Source organism: Scatophagus argus, chromosome 1 (assembly GCF_020382885.2).
Source record: "Scatophagus argus isolate fScaArg1 chromosome 1, fScaArg1.pri, whole genome shotgun sequence".
Taxonomy (NCBI): Eukaryota; Metazoa; Chordata; class Actinopteri; family Scatophagidae; genus Scatophagus; species Scatophagus argus.
In genome coordinates this window covers 19,549,520-19,572,670 of record NC_058493.1, presented here as the reverse complement: position 1 = coordinate 19,572,670, position 23,151 = coordinate 19,549,520, and the positions used below count along the sequence as shown (strand labels likewise).

At 40.7% G+C, this 23,151-nt stretch overlaps 1 protein-coding gene across 1 annotated transcript; it reads left to right on the top strand.

Annotated features, from left to right (window-relative positions):
* The first annotated feature begins 537 nt into the window (after positions 1–537).
* Positions 538–6,518, top strand: nae1 (nedd8 activating enzyme E1 subunit 1). The gene is made up of 20 exons (XM_046389940.1): positions 538–694; positions 1,089–1,192; positions 1,282–1,342; positions 1,445–1,475; positions 1,684–1,755; positions 1,939–2,018; positions 2,376–2,485; positions 2,724–2,833; positions 2,942–3,004; positions 3,105–3,168; positions 3,257–3,348; positions 3,486–3,545; positions 3,682–3,815; positions 3,968–4,043; positions 4,385–4,424; positions 4,829–4,915; positions 5,034–5,126; positions 5,502–5,616; positions 5,714–5,763; positions 5,864–6,518. Exons 1-20 carry the CDS (start codon positions 645–647, stop codon positions 5,971–5,973), a joined length of 1,602 nt encoding a protein of 533 aa, XP_046245896.1. The 5' UTR covers positions 538–644; the 3' UTR covers positions 5,974–6,518.
* The last annotated feature ends 16,633 nt before the right edge of the window (positions 6,519–23,151 follow it).

The window sequence follows — 23,151 nt, the reverse complement described above, 5'->3', positions numbered from 1 at the left end:
CTTAGATAACAATTAATGATTAACTCATGGGTAAATTATCTGATTCCAGCTTCTCAAATGAGAAGGTTTGTTGTTTTTCCTAAATCAAGCTCATTTAGGTTACAGATGTCATTAAGGTAAAGTGAGCAGTTTGATGACATCATCTCTGGGAAATATTTCACTATTGCATGCAGTTTTTTTTTTTACACCATGGATTGATTGATTTATTGACAAAATAATCTCCAGATCAGTCAATTATGCAAATTAATGTTAATAGCAGCCTCACAATGTCACGCACATCTGGTGTTAATGGTGAAATTATTCTCATCTTTGTTACTTTACCCATTGTCATCTTCCGCGAAGAATGAGATCCCCCTTATCTGGAGTTGCTCCTCAGGAGGTCCCTGTACACCACTGCCTTCAACGAGTTTAACTGTATGTATTCACTGCACAGGAACGAAGCTTATTTTACTGTTTCACTAACATAATATTTATATCTCAATTTTATAATACCTTGTGTCAGTTCAGGTCTCTCTATATAAGAAACAGGGTGATAATTCGTGTCGAAAGTGCGCTGCTAAATTTCAGGGTCGCCATGTTTGTGTCGAATCTGGCGATGAGGAAGTTAAAATGCGTCCATAGACGTCACTCATTTGCAAGCTACTATGGCAGCCACCAAAGCCTCCAAAGAACAGAAATATGACAGGCAGCTCAGGTAAATTTCACAAAAATCGTAGACTTCACAAAGAACTTATATTTTTTTAGCTAAATGTTCTGCATATTTCAAGTGAGAGGCCACAGCAGAAACTGTTGAGGCGGGAGTGCTAACGTTAGCTAGCGTTAGCTACTTTATAGTTAAAGCAGCATCTGTAAGCTAATACAGAGGTTGTAAGGTTAATGGGATGAGTTGTTCTTGTTGATATCTTGTCTAATGGCTTCTCTCACCATGACATAAGTTATTGTCTTTTAAGGTTAAACGAGCGCAGTCAGTATTTTTGAGGCTAGCTTACCACTAGCTAAGTCATTCTTGCAAAGTGCTTTAATGTGTTCGAGGATGAATCGTATCACTAGGTGGCAACATATGTCCATGTTGTCTTATGGGTTTCCAGGCTGTGGGGTGACCATGGTCAAGAATCACTGGAGAATGCACATGTTTGTCTTATCAACGCCACAGCAACTGGAACAGAGATACTGAAGAACCTAGTGCTTCCAGGTAAACACATATGGCTCGGTGTTGGTGTTGTTGACGCCTCGAGTGCTGTTGAAAGCATCTTTGACTGAACTAATTGAGCTCTTTGTCAGGTATTGGAGCATTCACCATAGTTGATGGACAAACTGTTACTGGGGAAGATGTTGGAAATAAGTAAGACTACGTTGGTTTTGAGAGATGATCTAATTTTAAAATAACGAAATCTGTTGATTTTGTCTGTGTGTTCATCGTTGATGTTTTGATCTCATCTTGCAGCTTTTTCCTGAGCAACAACAGCATTGGAAAGGTATGCTTCTTCAAAATTAATGAATTACTTTTTCGCAGTCATTTACCCTTCTCTTTCACAAGTACACAGGCACACATTTTTCAGATTTTTTTTTTTCTAATTTTATTACCTGCTCCCTACATCTACATCTCTTTTCCTTGGTTATTCAAAAAATCATTTTTAATATTCTTATTCGTAAGAGCCCTGACCTTAGTTTTTTACATTGTAGAACAGAGCACAGGCTGCCACTGAACTACTTCAAGAACTTAACAGTGACGTCTCTGGAAACTTTGTTGAGGAGGTTGGTAATATTTACATTTTTTGTTTGGTGCTAAGGATGCCTTTGCAGCGCTTGTGATGTTTCAGTTGAAACTGAAAACACTCAAATCTTTGCTATGATTTTAACTGTTTGTAACTGTATCGTTCAGTATCATCAGTCTGATAAAGACAGAGATCCTTCTTGTGTTTTCTTTTACTCCTGCAGAGTCCAGACAAACTTATGGACAACGATCCAGAGTTTTTCCACAGGTTTACCGTAGTCATTGGAGTCCAGTTGCCAGAAAGGTATGACATATGGGTAATCTTTATTCTCACATTTGATTGTAACAAAATAATTAATGAGAAAACTTACAGTATGCTCAAGCAGAATTTTCAGTATAATTTTAAAGAAATATCTAAACTTCGTGCTTCATGGATGAATCCTTTAGCTGGGCTTAATTTTAAAAATAGGGTGAAACAACTTGTTTTTATGTCAAGAGCTTAGTGCCACTGATTCAGTCCAAGATTACAAGATCTATTGTTGTTTTGTTATTTTAATTGATGGATGAACTAATACCTGGTACTTTCTGTAAATTTAAAATCTTAGCATCTTTTGTAGAAACTGTCCAACTAACTTGTCAGATTTTCTCTAAAATTCAACAGCACATGTTTGAGGCTAGGCTCCGTTCTGTGGAGTGCGTCTGTACCTTTTCTAGTCTGTAAAACCTACGGACTGATCGGCTATATGAGACTAGTGGTTCAGGAGCATACAGGTTAGTTCTCCAGCATTTAACTTTAATTTCACTTGATTTCTTGTTTTGATGCTCCAACACAAGTAAAAACTGTTAATTTAATTGGTATTAAATATGTACATGTGCAACTGTGAAGAATAACATGTCTTAAATTAGCCTCTTCAGTATTTCCATGCGGTTATTATCATCTACCTGTATCAGTCCTTTTAATTAGATTTTTAGAAAATGCATATCAATATTTTTTCTCCTCTCTCTTCAGTGATTGAATCTCACCCAGACAATGCCTTGGAGGACCTGAGGTTGGATCAGCCTTTTGACGAATTCAGGGACCACCTTCAGTCCTACGATCTTGACAGCATGGACAAGAAGGTGTGTACTACGGTGTCAACTCCGTGCTATATGAGCAATCGTCAGGTTAAACTGTGCCAGCTTGACACAGCTTATAGTTTTGTTTTCCGTTGTTTATTTCATCTGTAGGATCACAGTCACACACCGTGGATTATTATTGTTGCTAAATACCTAGAGAAATGGCTCAGTGAGGTACAGTACATTTTCTCTGACCTGTCCAGTTCCAAGATGTGACAGATACCTCAATACTGATATTTATTCTTGAGTGTTAACTCTACTTTTGCCATTGCAGCACAACTGTCAACCACCGAAAACTTACAAGGAGAAGGAGGCCTTCAGACAGTTCATTCGGGAAGGTATCTGTGGATGTCTGGATTGTAGTTTCTGTTGACTTTGGTGACTGAAATGATTTAATTAAATGATTCTTATTTTGTGTTCCTGCAGGGATCCTAAAGAACGAGAACGGCATCCCTGAGGATGAAGAAAACTTTGAAGAAGCTATTAAGAATGTCAATACTGCTTTAAACTCAACCAAGGTGCCAGATATCAGAGAGTTATACTTTGTCCCATACAGCATATCTCACTTTTTAAAGCCCTAACCAGTGTGCTTTCCGTAGTCTGGTAACAATTAAGCCCAGTCATACTCCTCTAGTAACCTGTCTTACTCCTGCAGATTCCGTGTGCAGTTGAAGACCTCTTCAATAGTGAGCAGTGTAACAACATCACATCACAGGTTTTGACTTTCCTTCCAAGATCATTCTATAGAAAAATTACATATATTGTTGTATCATAGCTTTAGCCCAGGAGTTATTGAGATTATTGCTTTTTTTAAAACTGTGGATTGTATTCTGTTGGTGCGTGTTTGCCAGACTCTGCCTTTCTGGGTGATGCTGCGAGCTGTGAAGGAGTTTGTTCTCAATGAAGGCAGTGGAAGCCTGCCTTTGCGGGGAACCATCCCAGATATGATTGCCGACTCTCAGAAATTCATCAACCTCCAAAATGTGTGAGTGTGGGATATCATAGGTGTAAGCTGTTTTAATTAACATGAGCCAGCAGATAAGTTGGTTCTCTGATCCAGCATGTAACAGAGCATGGTTTCATAATGTGAGTGTTTGGGTGTGTTGCCATTAATCTTTTCTTTTTGCTTTATTTCAGTTACAGGGAAAAGGCCATGCAGGATGCAGCAGCTGTTTCTAAGCATGTGGAATACCTACTGCACTCTGTTGGAAAGGTGTTGTAAACCCAAGTATTCATTGCATAAGAGTACTTATAAAATGTTTTAAATTTAGGGCTTAATTTAAAGTAAATGCTAGTACTGCATCTGTATTTTGATTAGTTTAATTAAAGCCAAATTTTTTGATTAACTGTGCAGGACTCCAACAAAATTCACTGTTGTTTTATCAATTGGAAGTCTTTCCATCTCTGTCCTCACTGAGGCTTTTGCTTTGCCTGCAGCCGTAGTAAGATTATTGTGTAATAAAATTAATATATTTTGGCCAGCATTTCTCAGTATATTAAAATGCATTTGACTAAAAATGGATTTCCAGTGAAATTGCTTTTGCTTTCCGCTAGCCACCAGAGAGCATCTCTGAAAAGGACATCAGACTGTTCTGTAAGTAGCCTCTTCTTTAATGAACAACCCTCACCCTCGTGTTTTTATATTCAGCTGGTGCAGCAAATAAAGCAGCCTTTCTAATTATTCGCGGTAATTAGTGTATAATCTATGTGAACATGCCCACTGAGAATCTGTTTAGACATACCTGTACGTGCACACATTGGTTAAAAAAAAAAATCTTACGCCATACAGTCACCAGTTAAATTTTGTTACTTATTTAGCAGTACTTGAAAGCTCCACGCCTGCCGTGTGTTGCCATCATGCAGCAGGCCTGCCTTTTCTGACTTTCATTTCTTTGAGCACAGCTGCTGTCACTATAAGAGAACTCAGTCTGTATACTAGTGTAGCATCGTCTGCTCCCCTCCTTATTACTAACTGTAGCCATTTGTTTTGCTGTCTAGGCAAGAACTCGTCCTTTCTGAGGGTGGTGCGCTGCAGATCTTTGGCTGAAGAATACAGTGTGGATTCAGTCAGTAAAGATGAAATCAGTAAGCTGAACTGTTAAACTGTTCGGTCTTGTTCATTGATCATTTCTTGTTTTTGAGTCGACTACTACCGTTTTCTCCTCTGGTGAGCACATTCACCTATTGACCCTGTTGTCTTCAGCCTCATGCATGGACAATCCAGATAGCGAGATGGTCTTCTACCTCATGCTTCGGGCTGTCGATCGCTTCTATCAGCAACACTCTCGCTACCCAGGTATGGCCAGGGTTTATGCAGATTCATTTTCTTTAAAGAATTCACTAAATCAAATCTTCTGGGTTTTTTTTGTTTGTTTGTTTGGTCAGTTGAAGATTTTTCTACAATGGCAAACTGTTTTTTGAGCAGCTGCAGTTTACTAATACTTATGCAACCCTGGGGGGGATCGAGCATTATAGCTGATGGTTTTTCCATAGCTTTTTAACGTTTAACACTGATTGAAGTTGTTTGGTTTTTGATGGTTCTCGTTGAGCTGTGAGTCTCTGGGGAAACCCTACAATGACATCAAAAGTAGCTTATGGGTCTATCAGTTTTTTGCCTTATATTTTCTTTTTCTTCCTTTCTTTGGTCTCTTACCACATCCTGCCTTTCCAGGAGTTTATAACTACCAGGTGGAGGAGGACATCATTAAGCTGAAGCTCTGTGTAAACAGCCTGCTGCAGGAGTACAGCCTCAACGTCAACATCAAAGACGATTACATCCATGAGTTGTAAGTCATGGTCACTGTTGGAGCTGTCAATTCAGTGACTGTTAAACACTGTGCCAGGTCACTTTTTCTTTCTTCTTAACCCTTTTTTTGTCTGCAGCTGTAGATACGGTGCAGCAGAGCCACACACAGTTGCTGCATTTTTGGGAGGTAATATTTTAGCACTCATCAAAAATTGAGATCCCAGTACACAGCATATACCAACTACACAGTGCTAGAAAAGACATACGTCTGTTTGTGTTTTCTGTAGGATCTGCAGCTCAGGAGGCCATCAAGATCATCACCCACCAGTTTGTGCCCTTCAGCAACACTTTCATTTACAACGCAATGTCACAGACCTCGGCCACATTCCAGTTGTGAATGCAGTTACTGATCCTGTGTCAGAAATGTCAGAGAATATGGAAAGATCAAATGAGACATTTACCAACTTGCTTTATCGTCTTTATCAGACTTTTGAACTAAGATTGCATTTTCATCACACTGGAGTGGGATAACTACCCAAATATGTGCACTTCAACCTAAAAATGCTCCTCATACGGTCAGACTAAAAACTGTATAAGCCTCCTTTGTTAAAGTTGTTGAAGGAGGTGAAATGAGGTCTAGAGGATTTCTTTGTGGCTGACATTAAACAAAGCTGAAAATGAAATAAGCAAATTCAAAATTTCCATATCGCGTTTTCATCTGTGAAATACATTTAATGTATTAAAATGTAGCAGCACTTTGTATGCTTTAGTTACAACCGGCTCTTGTTGGTTTGTGTTTGGAACAAGGTGGAAGTCTTTTGGTTAAAATGAAAAAAAAAAAATATTTCATATTGAGTGTTGAACTCTTATGTATTGCCATAAAAATATTCCATATTTTAAATTGTTTGCTTTCACGTTAAACATGATACTGACACATGTTCAGCACACGTGTCTTTCATTCATCTGCCAACCTTTGGGCTAGCTTGGTTTGACCTCTGTTCCAATGCTGCCTGGTGAACACTTTTTGAGTTTTTGAATTGTTTAATAGTTAAAACAAGCATTACGCTGTTATTTAGCCTGAATAAATGTTAGATGACGAGCATGTGAGCTCCCTGAGAGGCCCGTAATGTGACTTTCCCCCTGACAGGATTCACATGCAGCCCAGGTTAAAGAGGAGTTCTGTTTGGAGGTGATGGCATTTTTATCCAACACTAGAGGGCACTCTTCCATGTTTCACTATTCATGGGTCAAGGCGAATAGTTGAAAGTTTATTTCACATCCCTGTTCATTGACCAGTTCCTGTACGCTAACCATTGGATACAGCCTGCATTGGATGTAAACGATTAAAACTTGCAATGCCTCTAGTGTCTTGAGGACACATCATGACGAGTATAATGTAATACACAGTACTGAGTCCTGTTTGAGAACTGTGTTATGAGGGTCATTGTGATGTAACTGTTGGGCAGAGAGTGGTCTGTCTTTCTTTCTCTCTCTCTCAGACAGGCAGACTTTGCCCTCAGCACATCTTTTCCTTGTAAGACTTCATCGCTCCATCTCTTCCCATGCAGCGATCTGTCTCACATTCTCTCTCACACACACTGTCCCTCTCTCTCTGTCTGAGAAGGATAGAGCAGGTTGCCAAGAACTACTCTGGCCATTTCCTAAATGAAGATTTTGTCCACTGCCTCTAAGATTATCTTGTGTCCATCCACCCACTGTGTCCTTAAGATTATCATGTATTTGCAGTGCCAGGTTTATTAGGCTGAAGCAGACAGTTAGGGATGCAACCCATTAACTTCCGAGCTCATTCAAATGCTGTATATAAGGTCATCAGAGGTAGCAGTAGTTGTTCAGATCTATGCTGCTGCAACCATCACTTCTGTTATATAGTCTTAATATTTCCTGTTTTTTTCTTTTCCCCGATTCTGTTTGTATGTCCACCTCTTAAATAAACACCAAGCGAGTAGCATTTCTTTAAAAGCAGTCTGAACATTTACATTACTGGAAAAAACATGTGCGTTATTGCTCATTTTATCCCTTGTTTAGTTGTATGAGAGATCAATGAGGAAAGATCATTGTCTTGATGTTGTATGGATAATCACCTACAGGAGTTTGTTTTTTTTTCTCCTCTGGTGTCTTCAAGCAAAGTTCTGAATTTTCACAGGCCTCTTTTATACTCCCAAACATCATGTGATAAACTTTTCTCCTATTCAACATCTTCTCCCTCTGTGATCCTTTCCAATAATGACGCTTCGAGACACTGCACAGGGGACGCAAGGTTACAAATTTTGATTGCTTTGTGTCCAGCTGATTTGTTTACAGCTGTGTCAACATCCAAGCATATAGCATCCAGTGCTGCTCATTTTAAAGACATCAGGATGGCTTCAGTTATTCTGCTCTATCAGAGGCTTGTCAGTAACTTGTGTGTCTCACTGTAACCTAACGCCTGCTCTTACAAGCATGGTTAGTGACAGGAGATCATGTAGAAACAAATAGGACAAGGAGACTTTTTTTCTCACCGTTGTTGGTACAAGGACCTTTTTCTCTTTTTATAAACCTCTTTTTTTTTCATATGGTCTTATTCCTGTGGTCAAAGTCGAGTATCAGTACTCCCCCAATTGTAAGCTTGGTGGTTATAAGAAAAACTGAAATGGTGCTTTCTATGCATGTCATGGTGGACTTTTCATGCTTAAATAAACTCCTGTTGCAGACACTACAAAAAATATACACTATTAGAATGACTATCAGCCAACAGTCTCAAACATGCAGCTTATGTGCCAAATGTGACCCCAGACAATGAGGTTGGATAGTAATACATTACTTGTCAAAGTAAATATAATAATATTACTGAAATCCTGTTGGTAGTGCATTATATTACCGGTACTTCGTTTCTGGTGAAAGTATCACATTTCTGCAATGTGCTTCCATGCACACAACTGTGCTCTGCCTCCTCTGTTGCATCCATGCATTATGGAGATTCCAGTGTCCAGGCTCTGCTTGTAACTGCTTTATCTGAGAGCCACAGGAGGGGCCTGACAATGGATACGAGTGGGTGTCCACTTGTGTGAGTGTGTGTGTGTGTTTGAGGGGGAGGGGCTGGTCGTTAATGCTGAAATCAATCCGTAAATCACAAGCACTGTGTGCAGAAGGGCCACACTTCAAGCAATAAGGAGAGAGAAAAGGGGGAGGGAGCTGGCTGAGTCATCTTATTAAAATGAAAGTAATTGCACAGTAAAAGGGGCAGATTGGTGGTCATATCTACCACAAGGACGGGAGCTGTATTCCCCCCCGGTCACTGCATATAAGGTCGCATTATACAAACACATGAACAGTGTCAGAGAGGGGGCTGACGGCAGTGAGAGGCAAAGGCATGTAGAGGTTGAGAGTGATGTCTTCTGATATGTCATGGCTGTTAGTTTGAGCCATTTACCTGGCTGGGCTCCAACTGGTTCACCTCCTCCTGAGGCCCAGGCTGAATTAAACCGGTCTGCCAGAGCCAAGCAGAGTGTTCAGTGTGTTTGCTGGGAGACTGCAGGAGGCCGGCATACTTTAAATCTCTCAGGGGTCTGCTGAGGGCCTCTCCATTCTTCCTACAAACAGATGGAGCTGTGACTGAGGAATGTACAATACATGCAGACCTTTGTGGAGAAGAAGGAAAGGTACAAACAATGCAACAGTTTGGTGTTGGCACTAGATTAGTATTTTGAAATGAGTTTTCCTTTACTCCTCCCTGTAGTGAAATCCGTTATCTGCGTTGACTTCTTTACTAATGTGTCCTAAGTATTAGGATCATTGTGCAATGCTTGGCAACCAACTGCAGTTTTAAGTTAGTGCGCTGATGGGAGACTGACACGATGGGTGATAACCAAAGCCCCCAGAGGAAACTCAAACTCCACACAGACAGGACTCAAACCCGGGATCTTCTTGCCGTGAGTCAATAGTACTCACCACTGAGCCACCATGCAGGCCAAATAAATCAAATAATTATTTTTAATAATAATGATAAATGGGTTCCACTGCGAACGTGCTGTTGTCAAACAACATGATATGTCACTGCGATGCGCACTTGAGCATGTTACAAGTGGTCTATAGGCTCTGTGGTATGTGCTGTACACTCAACAGCAGCACAGTCCAAACCAGCAACAGTCTGTGAGGGTGGAGCTGTCCAAGCGGCCAGGCCTTAATGGTTATATGCTTTCCAGATGCATTGTAAATGACTTCATGTGAAACGGAGATGCACAGGACAGTTTATCCAACGCGCTGATAGGAGGACAAGATAAAAACATGAGCTTTGCCAAAACTGGAAGACAATTCACTTTTCTTCTGGTTATATTTAGTATAATTATAGTATACAAATGCAGCATACACACACACACAAGCAAGCAGGGAAGGGAGAGTAAGAGGTGTATCTCTGCTGCTTTCCCAGCCTATCAAAACAAACTGACAGCTTACAATGAGGTCAGATCGTTTGAGCTCAAATTGTTAACCGAAACCTCCTTGTGGAGATGTCAGTAATGACACAGAAAGCTGTAAATCTGTACAGCGTTTGATATATTCCAGGCTTCCCAGCTTATTCTACTTTTTGAAGACTTTGATGAACATTGTTGATTGTGAGTCAAGTAGAGCACTGTGTAGTTGTGTATCTTTGAGCAATGTGTGCACCTTGCATGTTAAATGTGCAACATATCTGACATGCGGGAGATAACGAAGATGTAATGTAAAGATGTTTTTGAGTTGGTGTCAAAATTTCATTATGTGATTTGGCTGATTTCATTGATGACATTTTGAAATGTCAGAATATGACTTCTCAGTTTTGTCTAATTACAGTGATTAAGGACTTCTTTATCTTGTGGTGTCACCTTCTTAAACTTGGCCATCTTCTTTGATTATCTGGTATTTTCTTTGGGGGCAGTGTTGGTTGAGGTGGGGGTTATTGTAATTGGATTATTGTCTGTACACATCCACAGTCAGTTCATCTGGAATCATGTTCCATTAGCAGCGAGGCCTTTAGAGAGTTTGGAAGTCGGTATCTCCAGATGGGGTCAGAGATTCAGTCCCTCCCTCCGCGAGACCTCGGTGTCACATTACACTCCTAAAATGCACACTTGAAGGCACACACTGATGTGCGTGCATTAAATATACCATCATGCACAGTGCACTTTACTTAACACACTCACAGGAGATGACACACACAGGCAGCCACATACCTCGAGCACAGAGTATGCAAAACATTTAAATTATTAATCTACAGTCTTCCCAGCTTCCTGGGCCACACTGAACGAGAAAACACAACTGACATTGTGCTGATGATCATATCTTCTTATCGATCCATCTTTAACAAGGCTCTGTAACAGTATTGTATGCGGAAGTATGTTTGCTCTTTTCTTGCATATTCTCTGAAGTACGCAAACGTGCCGTAGTGTAAATTCTCCAGGTGCCATTCTTATCTCTGTCGTCGCACTCTGACATTCTCCTCATTGCCGAGATCAGCCAGAAACAAGGCAGCTGGAATTCCACTCGGGAGTAAAACACAACCTTTCTGTGTGCCGCCGTGTCTGTGTACGTTTTATGCTTTTGTCAGAGACATATTTGAACTTGTAAAGTAGAGACAAATAACATCCTTGTCTGAGTCGGCCATCGTCAGTATCTATAAAAACCAGAGACAAAGGGAGATGTATCACAACTAGAGAGAAGATTTGAAGTGGTCCGTTAGGAATCACTGCTGATCTGATGTCTTATGCAGAGAGTAGAGTTTTAAAAAAAAGTGAAAGCAACATTAAACATCCAAACACATCATGAGGGGAAGCTTGCATGTGTTATGCTTTGCCTCGGCTCATTTTTCAAGACAAGCATTAATGAGGACCACCTGTTTGGTGAAACCACGACGGTGAAAACACGAAGACAGAGAACTATGTCAACAATGTGAGCAGTCTGTTGAAGTTCCAGGTGGCGTTTGAGGACTGTGGGACTTGCATGATGGATATTGTTTTAGTTACATATCCTCTTGTATAAGTTTTAGTTTCAGCTGTTCATAAAGCAAACCTATAGCCCACCATGTAGATCCAGAGGACTGTGTGTGAAAGAAAAAGAAAGGGATGTGCACCACGGGGGGCGGCATGGTCTCTCTCTCTGTTCTGGATGAAGAAGAGCACAGCACACCCCAGGCTGTATATGGTAAACCTCAAAAACGTATGCATACACAAACTCGAGCGAATGGGCTCGGAAAAAATGCACAAGTATATTTTAGATTTACTACTGCAGGATCAGACTCCAATGATCAGCTTAATGTTGGGCAAAGTTAGTGATCTGCCTTTTATCTGCTGTTAGTAAAGCTGTGGATAAAGTATCATTTATGATGAATGGCAACCCTGACACCAAGCTCAAAGTTTCCCACACACACACACAACCCTAACCTTAACATAAATCCAACCATAGCCTCATGGTAAACCAAGTCATTACCCTAAAATTTAACAATTTACATTGTGGGGACTTGTGTTTTGTCCTAAAAAGGAAGGTGAGTTCCTGCAACATGATTGTTTGAACAGATTTACTTCCCCTCAACATGAGTAATACACATCCATCCACACACACACGCACACACACACTGGGAGTGGGTAAATCAGCTGCATGGGGGCCCTTTACATGGTGTCAGACTCAGTTCAGACTCACAGCATTCTTTAGATTCCTGCCTGTAATTATAGTGGCAGGTCTGATTTAGCTTTATGTCTTTTATCAAGGATGGTTGTGATCGTCCTCAGATCCTTCATGTTCACCACACAATCAAGTACACACTCCCACAGTCAACTTGAAAGAGGGAAACTGAGGCCCCACCATTTACTGCACTGTGGACTTTTTTAAAAACCAAAACACTCTGAGCATAAATATTCTCTGTACTGTGTGCAGCCTAGGTTGGTGTGTGTGTGTGTGTGTGTGTGTGCGTGCACGTGTGCGTATACATGAGTTTATGTGGCCATATGTGTGGGTGTGTGTAGGCGTTTAGAGGTCTTATTTGCGCATGTGTGAATGTTTGTGCTTTCCATGCGTCAGCAGGCCAGAAGATACTCTATTAAACCACAGAGACCAGTAAATGCAGCAGTGTGCCTGACGGAGTGCAGAAGGAGGAGGAGGAGGAGGAGGAGAACGAGGCAGAGAGAGAGAGAGGGAGAGGAAGGGGTAACTTCAACAGGGGATTGTAAGAAATATGTAGTGTCTAATCCTCTCATTAGACAGCAGGGGGTGTGTGGTGCAATCAGATTTAAGTGAAGAGATGCACTGTCATGTTGGGAGACTGGGGCTTGGCAGAGCGCTGGTGAAAATTTCTGTGGCTGTAAGAGTGTTATCTAATGCAGACACACACCAGTTCAGTTTTATCCATCCAAAAAAGTCTCACTCAGAAATCTATCACACAGGAAAACATCAGACACAGAGTTGCAAACGTTCAAACACACACGATGACAAGTGAATCGGAGATGCTGATGCAACAGTTGCCTTGTCTCCATCCATGTCTCCCTCTCAAGGTTGGAAAATAACTTCATTATATTGAAATATCATATTTGGACAGTCTAAAAGCAGTATTTTTAAAAAAAGAAATCATATGAGTGCCACAGACCTGAACAGTCCAAAGATAATAAAGGATGGAAACAAACCCTAATGTCAGCCACACTTCAACAGTAGAGTTGTTACTCAAATGGTCTTGTGTCTGCTCACCCTTGAGTAGTACTTTCTTACCACACAAACAGTGTGTCCCCCTGCACTGCTGTTCTCTGTGCTTGTGGTTAGGTTATGGCACTGCAGAGATAACGTTTTGGGGTTAGGGCAAGACTGGAGTCAGGTTAAGATAAGGGCAAACACAAACTGATGAGGAAACAGACTTTGTTAACATCCATCAAAGATAACATCCAACATCCAGACCAGCTCTCTGCTTCAAGTTTGGCCTGCCATACTTTTGTGTGTTCATTTCCTGTATAATGAAGGGTTACCAATCTTATGGGTATTGCTGGGCTGATTTTGTTACCTTTTGGACCAAGACACGTTAGCTGTTTCCACTATTTCCAGGCTTAATGTTAAGCTAAGCTAACCTCCTGCTTGATATTGCTCCATAATTACCATGTAGACATAAAAGTGTCACGTTCCTTTAAAACAACCACAATTGGGATGCCACATTGGATCTTTCATAGTCACATGTAGATGTCTCACAGTAGTCTGCAAAAGAACCGCTTTTGTCCTTTTGAGAGTTATTTTCAACACAAGTAATCATCATGTAACAGTCCCACTTGAGTTTTTTTTATCCACCCCTACTTTCTACCATGTCTGCCTGCCCTCAGTCTGCCACTGCCAGTCTCCCCCCTCCTCACCCATTCCCCTCTCGCAGGCACGAAAGACACGAAGAAAAACACAGGGTGTCTCATCTCGAAGGAGTGTTCTACATTCCATGTTGTGCAGCAAGCTGCGTCCACTGCTCTCAATAATAGAACATTGTTTGTGGAATTTTCTACAATAAGATCTTACAATCAGTTAAGAGGGTTAAATAGCTGTAATCTCATATTAGTGGGAACTTATACAATGTATGTACGTTATGTATAAGGCTGCATGGCCACTTCTTTTGCACATGCATGCATGTAATCTTATCATTCTCCTTAAGCCTCTGTGTTCAGTGAGCAATGCAGTAAGGTTCAGGAAAAAGTCAGCAGCTTGTTCTTGTAGCCTCATGGCAAAATTATGAAGGATAACTCATTGTTGTTTTTAGGAAAAAAAACTTATTGAGAACCTTTCTGGGAGATTATCTCTTTAGAGTTACAAGGATGCATAGACACACAAACACAGACAGTGCAGCTCTCCTACCAACTCACTCTCTCTCTGCTTCTCCTTGAGCATCAGCTGAGTTGGCTTTCTTGCTAAGTAAGTGTCAGGGAAGCTGTTCCTTCGTTGCCTATGAATGTCAGTAATAGTTTGGAGTGATGACGGGTCCTGGCCTGCTTTGCCTGACACTTCTCCATCAGTAATGCACGGCGATGGTGGATCTGGGGCACGTCCAAGTGCCCGATGCTGAGTCACTCTGCTGGCTTTACCTGTTCCAGCCAGGCCGGTTTGCCAGAAGACAGAGCAGCCCAGTGAAGGGGAGGGAGACCCATCTTCATTGTTTACTTAATCCTGTCCTCCTTGTTACTCTCTTTATGCAACCATCCTTTCTTCCTCACAAATCTCCTCTTATTTTCCTGTTTTCCCTGTCAGTATATTGTTATCATTACTGTTTGCAGAGCTGGTCTCAGATTTATTCATGTATGTCTCTGTTTAACCCGGAAGATAGAAGAACAATGTCATGATTTATGTGTCTTCATTTTGGCATGGCCATGTTGACCATTGTTCACAGCCAGCTTGTCGGTTTGAGTTATTTTTTTCATTGTTCAGTTTCTGTCCTCTCTCATCTTTTCTTCTCACTTCAAAGAAAAAAATTCTCCCGTTGATCTGATGGTTTTATTACAGATCAAAATTCAGATGTTTCACTTGCTTACAAGCCAACATAGAGTTGTGCATCCTGTTGCGTAAAAGGAGGGTAATAACAGTCAAAGTGAAAGTTCACTCTCAGATTTGTGTGTGCTGTCAAATCAAGTATGATTTCTGTATCATTATCCAGTTTGACAGAGTAGGCCAGTTTAACCAAATCTGAAACATGCACCTATCAAAATAAATGCAAGTCATGCATGCATCACTAATTTATCATTCAGTTTGTTATGGTTATTTGTGAAATATGACACAGCGACAGTTTATGATAGACCCCTTGCTTTTAACCATTAACCCAGAAACGATCACTGGGTTTGAAGTAGAATGATGTTACTTCAAGTAAAAAAGTAACTTCAAGATCCTGAGTCACACAAACATCCATTACTGGACTTGTCAATGGTTGCCATGACCTAGGCGATAGGAAAATCAACACTGTCAAATGATTACCTGCTATAGCTTTGACAGACAGACAGCTTGCACATAAGGTGTAACATGAAGCATCAGAGGGGAGAAGAACAGGCTCAGTGAGTGCCAGAGGGTTACACATTACGGCAACACTAAAGGCTTACGAAGCATCTATAGCCCACATATGGCAGTTTATTGATTTCTCTCTGTGTGAAATAAAGGTAAGAGGCACTGTGACAAGTTAGCTCGTGTTTTAGAGGGTGAACTTTGATGCTGATTGCCCAAAAATACTTAAAAAATCATTAAAAAAAAAGTTTTGTTTGCAAGAAGCACTAGCTTGGAAATAAGAGCGTGCACTGATGTCTCAACCCAAAAGGGAATGTGTAACCCATTAACATAAGTTAACATAACATAATTAACATAAATTAAAATGGTCGAAAGTAACATGAATTGTAAACTTTCAGTAAGAAACAGTGCTGGATCAGACTGTGCTTGGTTATATTTATACCTATTTGAGTAATACTTCTGGAAGGCAACAGTGGGATTAACTGAACCACCATCTTTCACAAAAGCCCGGGGTGTTTTGTGGTTGCCTGCCAGTCATTCTGTAGGGTCTTTTTCACATGTTGCAGGAGGTTGAAGCGTGTGTGCAGAGAGTACAAAGCAGAGAGGAGCTGCCAGTGCCTATGTGGTGGACATATGGCAATGCCTTGGGCCAGGAGCATCATGGTGGGTGGAGGCACAGGGAACTGTGAGTATTATGTGTGTGTGTGTGTGTTTACATGTGTGTGCATATGTCTGTGTGTGTGTGTGTGTGTTGGGATGAATCTATGACAAAATTAAAGGAATTAATGAGGCATGCAGAGGGTCAGAAACAGAAGGAGGTCCCGGCACTCGCCCAGTGATTCTCTGTGAGTGCATCTGAAGGAGGGGCCAGCTTGAAGTCCTTGTTATTCTAATACAATAAGACCCCCACCACCACCACCCAGCCCTCCAACCCCTCCCACCTTCCTCTAAACCACACTTTTCTTTTGTCTACCACCCTCACTTCAGTTTCTCTTTCATGGACACATGAGCACAAGAGCAGGCTCCAAAAATGCTTATTTAAGTATATTATAAAATATATGTAGGAGAAAACACAATCTAATATGTAAAATAATTACACAAAGCAATGTGAGGCTGAAAAACCTATGAACTCAGCTTGGTTGTGAGTGTTGGGAGTGGGACATGTTTGTGTGTGTGTCTGCTGTGTATCCAAAGTGGATAGATTCCTTTTTTATGAGTCCTTCCTGCCTCACTCTGAAAACTAAGCTGGAATTTTGTCTTGTGTACAAAACGAGCCACACACAGAATGCTGAGCAAATGAAAAAGTCAGTTAATGGTGTATATGGTCATATATGGGAAATAGTATGATTTAATCCATACTGAGCCTTGCTGGGTAGGAGAGGTAGTGTTATTTTACAAATGATCATTGTGTTCTATAAGACAGAAAAAATGTCTGCAGTGTTCTTGTTTATGGTTATGGCAGTAAAACATGTAATTCCCCCCAAATATTTAACTTGTTAGTGGTTTTAATGGATTCAAAATGCATATTTGGGACTAATTTGAATAGAAAAAAATCCCACTTTCTCTCTCCCCATTTTTTCCTTGTTGTTGACATAACTGGACATGAATGACGATCTGCCACAGCACTGGAGAGTCCTCCACAGTTAAACAAATGTTGACAGGCCGAGACAAAAGGAATACAGAACACACTGCAGCTGTTGTAAAACAATATTTGAGTTTGTTAGGATATGCATGGATTGAGCTGGAGACATATTGAGTCATACCTTCTTCTTTTTTTGCCAGATCAGCTCTAAATTTTCTGGAATTCATTTATTGAGCTTTTCTGGAGCTTTTCTCTCCAGCTTTTATACAGTGCACACTGCTGTGCATTTGTGTGAACTGTTTATGGGAAATTGTAAAACATTGTAAAACAACAACACAACCAAATAAGACAAAAACAAAAAATCCTTAACCAGCTAATTTACATCTAATCACTGACAAGTGACCCACTTAAGTAACTTTTTGAGGCGCATAGCTGCAAATCATTGCAACAACAAGCACATCTCAGCTAGGTTCATCACTTATTTGTGTCCGCTGAAACTGATTTGTATGGGTTGTTGTCTCTGCTACTCACAGCGGCTTTCTGCTCTTGGATGTGTTGTGAGACTTTGCAACACTTTTGTCTGTTTGCATGTGTTTTCTCAAGTTGCAGTGGGTTGAGCTTGGCGACTGGTGTACCTTTGTAATATTTTGCCAAAAATGTGAGAAATTAGTCAAATAAATGAAAACAAAAGCATTTCATAAAAGTCTTAAGATGTGTAGCCACAATTTAAGGCCCTCTGTTATGTTCATATAGGTGTGTGACTGCTGCCCATGTGCCTGCAGCAGCTGGACTCCAGGTGACAGATGCTTTAAGGTGCTATTTCCACTTGGCTGCTAAGAGAAGCACTTTTCTCATCTGCATGTCACAGAACAATCACAAGTGTCTAATACTATAATCTCTCCTGGCGTGTTGCACGAACCGGGATAGTATGGAGAGAGACAAAGAGAGAGTGTGTAGGAGCTGGTTTGTTTGCACTTAAGAAACCTTTTTAACCAACTGACATTTGTTGGGAAGAATTTGACATTTCAAGCTATCATACCAGTCAGGCTGCCTGTCAGCTGGTCTATAATAATGTTGTCCTGCACTGCTTCATTACGTCGCTTTTTTCATGCTTGGCTTCCTGATGTGTTTGTGGCTTGTTGCCTTCAACTTCAATTTAACCTCCCAAACCCTTTACTTGTAAAATTCCTGTGATGATTGAATTGACAACCGCATATTATGAATTAGGTACTGAACAGGAGTGACACATTCAAATGTCAGGTTTAGTTAAGAGTATAAGAATCTTCCTGCAGGCAGAACTGGCCAGAAGGTTTATATTCAACCTGCAATTCAACCATGTCAACCAAACAGCTGATAAGCCAGCTGCTCTGCCAAGTTGTCATTCAGAAGGTTTGCAGGTAGTGAAAATGGATGGGTAGTCAAAGATGGGAGAAAACTTTTCTGCAACCTGTCAAAGTCAGAATTCTTATATTGCTCATATCTGCAAAATGTTTACTGCCAACATGATGTAATTATTATTTCTTAAATTCTTTATTGGACAGCAACAGCACAACAGGAAATGAGATGAAAGAGCGATGGTTCATGACATTCAGCCAAGTGCAGTCCATGATCTGTCTATGATCTCTTTATGAATAGCAATTAAAGTGTAGTTAAAACAACTGAAACCACGTGGGTTAGGGGTAGGTCATGGTCAGGGTGAAATAATAAAAATGGACTAGTCGTGTGAGACACAAGCACAGGAATCTGGAGCCAAAGGCAAACACTTTGACACCCATCCATCACCCTGATCCATCACCTTACTCTTTACCGAGCAATATGACACTGAGTACTGACATTCAACGTTAATCACTAATGCATATTTGCATATGAATACATTTGGCCCGGAACAAGACACTGATCTGTATTTGTGTGTATATGTGTGTGTGTGTGTGTGTGTGTTGCGTAACAGAATATCCTGCTTGATGAGCGTTCAGTTGAATGTTAGCAGAGTTGACAACTGTAAGTAGACAGAAGAGCAGACACACACATGCATCCACGCATGTACTTCTATACCTATGAGGACCCTCTGTGACCTGAGGCACACCCTCACCCCTAACCTTGATCTCAGCCGTCACATCTACATGCCTGACCCAGTCCCTTACTTTAACATTTACTTACAACTAAGACCGATACTCAGAAATAAACCCTCAAGCATTCATATAAATATGTCACGACTTTCCAAAAACATCCTTGTTCTCCAGGTGTAAAAGTCATATCGGTCCTCGCAAAGATAGACATCCAGGAGAATGCAAACACACAGCTGGAGATTGTGAGTCAGAGTGTGAGTGCGGCTGCTCCAACAGGTTGGGAGAGACCTCAAACAAGGGCCCCTGCAGGTTCCTCCAGACAGCTCAGCAATCAGTTTCTCTCTCACTCCGCTTCTATGTTCCTATAAACCTCATGCATATTCAAACATGCAGTAAAACCCTTCTTTGTCTCTGCCTCTTTCTCTCTTCTAGTCCCTTACCTTTTCCCGTCCCTGTGTGTTTTGCCCTTGCCCTACCCCTGCTGTCTTCAAAGAGCCAGAGGTCATTTCATTTCATGTATAAATAATTCACCAGGGGCCATGCAGCAGCCAGTGTACAGTGGCTGTCTTAAACAAGCAGCAGCTTTGATTTAGCTCTGTCACCAGAGGCACAGTGAAGGTCATCTCTCCCCAGTGGACACTCCTCTGCAGCCACAGTGGCTGAAGCTGAAACAATTTACAACTGGAATTGTATTACAGGAGTAGAATCTCTATACATGTTTTAAAATAAAAATAGAACTGTCTAAAAGTGCTTTTCGTCTCCAGTTTTTTTAAATAATAAAAAGGTACTGTGATATCAAATGTGCTTCCCGTAACCCCAGCTGTCACTAACAGAATTTATATTTTAGAACTTATATCTTTTTTATTATCATTCTGATTGTTTTTGTTGTAAATTAATAAAGACATATTTCTTGGTAAACGTTAATTTGTGTTCTATTTAAAACTGTTCCAAATGTTTCTGAAAACTTTCTAGCTGACCTTCATTAATCTTCGATTTAAGAAACAGAGCACTTGAAGCGTAATGTGCTCTGTTGTTTCCTTTTTTGGACATGTCATTGCTCTTTCTTTTATGTGAAATGACAAGAAAAAAAAATACTTGCTGTGTCATTTCAAACAGTGTTTACCTTCCACCGATGGAAGGCTGAAGAGAGGAATGAACTCCTCACTGCATGTTTCCTTGGAACTTACAGGGCCTGAAGGCTTGATCAAGGTGACTGCACACAGAATGAGTTTCCATCTCTAATCTAAAACACACACTGTGCTGCCCATAAGCAACCTCTCTTTCGGTGACTCGGCTGAGATAACAGGTGTGTGTGTTCTTTGTAAAACTTTGTATGTAGAATAGCTTTGCTGTGAGGATGTTTTCAAATTGATAACAAGTGATTGTCATGTTATCTCTTTTAAAAAACGAGAAGTATGCAGTACAAATTTTACCACAAGGTTCTACTATGGGGGTAGAGGGCCGCACAGACTATCTCTTGATCTTTATTTCTCAGTAATAAATTTAAGAAAAGAAAAAAAAAACCTCAGCTTCCTCAACTTTTATTTGTATTTGTGTATATGTGTGTGTAAAAACAACTTTAGGGATGTTGTATGCTGCTGTAGGGGCTCACAATAATATACTGTAGAAATAATGACATGTGGGAAAAGCAAGCTGTACATAATAAAATGAATGATGACAAAATTCCATCTAACTGATTTTGTTTTTTGTTTGTTTTTTGTTTCTGTATTTATCATATAGCGCATTATATTTACTGTGTGTCATTTTATTTCAATTTCTGAGTGTGAATTTTATATACTATATAGTACTCTCATGAAATCTTACAATCCAACAAGGTCAAAAATCCAAAGAATCCTGGAGGTAGTATGCATTTCATGTAGACAGTTATGCTTGGAAAAGCTCCCGCCTGTGACCCTCACACCTCGGGGGATCCGACAGGAATATATTCTTGGTCTCCTTTCGTGCTACCTCAGAGTAAAATCGTGTGTACACATAATACAGATTTTCATCGCTATGTAGATGATATGCAACTGTCCAGAGGTACCACAGATGTATTTTGCATTATGTCCTGCCTTACTGAAATTAACCATTGAATGTCCACACATTTTCTGTACTTGAATTACTCCAAACTCTGTGAGTTTTAGGTTGGATTTAAAGACTTTACCGCTTGTTTTTAAACCCCTGGATGGTCAGGCTCCTGCTCACATCTGTGACTTGAAAATTCGCTGTAATCAGGCTTCATCAGCCCCCTAAAAGTCCAAAATCTCACCCTGTCACCAAAGATGACCAAACTTTTGCTGTCCTGTCCCTTCAGCTTCAAAACTCTTGTTAAAACTTTTTTCTTATATATGCCTTTTATCTTATATATTTATATACTTTATTCACTGACACTCCAGACAAGTTAAAGTCCCCTGTCTCCTGTGCAAAATACCTATTGTGTCTGAATTTCAAAGAATGATGGATGTGGCTGTTGCAGATGCCGTCTCGACTTTCATTTTAGTGCTCCCCAGCAAATGCTGCGACATCGAATAGCTGCTGATACAACAGCCCGGGCACTGAAAATCTCAGCAGGTGTTGCGCCAAAATGTAAATTGAGATGGTGTCCACACTGCTACCTGCTACACTCTGTGATATCAAATCATGAATAAGTTTTCGTGCTAGAGTTTTAACTGACACTGAACTAAGTGTGTGTGGCCCTGAATCTTCTGTTTGGGATGTATGGTAATGAGAAATACATTTAGCCTATTGGTACAACTGAGAATCCACAGGCCATTGTTTATATGTTAATATGTTTATGTAGGTATTGTTATTGTTCACTAATGTTCATGTTTACCCAACACACACACACAGACACACACACATGCAAAGGGCAGCTGTAAAGTGCTCAGTCAGCACAGCAGCTACATCAGCAGAGTGAGACAGAATAGAAAACAGTGTCTCTGTTTTTGTGTAATGTGTGTGTGTATGTCTGTGTATGTGTGTGTGTGTGTAGTTGTGTATATGTAGCTGAGAGAGAGAGTGCGTATGTGTGAGGAGTTTAGGGTGATGGGATCTTTGAGCAGACAAAGGGGAATCACTGCTGCTCTCAGCGTCCATTAGACCAACCCCATGGATCAATATTGATTCTTACTACCACCAGGCTCTGTCTAATAGGCTTCTGCCAACCCTGATACAATGACAGCATTAGCACACACGTCCAGATGGATGGAATTGGGGGTGGGAGGGTGAACGACAACCAGGACGAGAGAGAGAGAGAGTGATAAAGAGGCAAAAAAGATTTACAGGTCGAGAGGAGAAAGACAAGGAGACAGTAAAGCTGATGGTGTGTGCAAGACAGACACCAGGAGAGATTTAACCAGACAGAAAGACAGAAAAATCAGAGTTTGCTTATGCAAGCACAGTTTGAAGCAGTAGATGAAGCCATGAAAACACTCTTGATCTTTCAGCGTGTCCATTACTTAGTGTTGTCTTCTGATGACTGTTTTAGGGAACATAAAGGAAAAGAGAGGAAGTCTTTGTACAGCCATCATAGTAAAACCATTAGACATCAGTGTGTGTGTGTGTGTGTGTGTGTGTGTGTGTGTCTGTGTCTGGAAAGAAAAAAAAGTGAAAAGGGAAGAGGGAGTTGTTTGTTTTTGGCCATGTATTGTGAGTGTTTTTCTGTCTGTACTTGTGCTCTGACACCCTCTTGTTTGAATAATAAATAGTGATCAGCTGTTGTTGTAATTTGGCCACCTGACTCTTACTATTTACTCAGCCAGCTGAGCGGATGGAGTGAGAGAGCGAATCTCTTATATCAGAAAGCATTTAAGAAGTCTGGTCAGTCTTCCTCTCATATACTCACATCCTCCCTGTTGGTTATCTTAGTAAGTACCAAGACAGCACTAAAGGATTCCTCCCCGCAAGCACACGGGGCATTGAATTTGTTTAATACAACAGCCCTCAAGACAGGGAA

Bases quoted from the DNA above. Each gene is read 5' to 3' on its own strand.
- nae1 (XM_046389940.1), top strand. From the start codon at position 645: ATGGCAGCCACCAAAGCCTCCAAAGAACAGAAATATGACAGGCAGCTC. The intron at 3,349-3,485 runs GTGCCAGATATC...TTACTCCTGCAG, and splicing joins CTGCTTTAAACTCAACCAAG to ATTCCGTGTGCAGTTGAAGA. The intron at 5,617-5,713 runs GTAAGTCATGGT...TTTTGTCTGCAG, and splicing joins GACGATTACATCCATGAGTT to CTGTAGATACGGTGCAGCAG.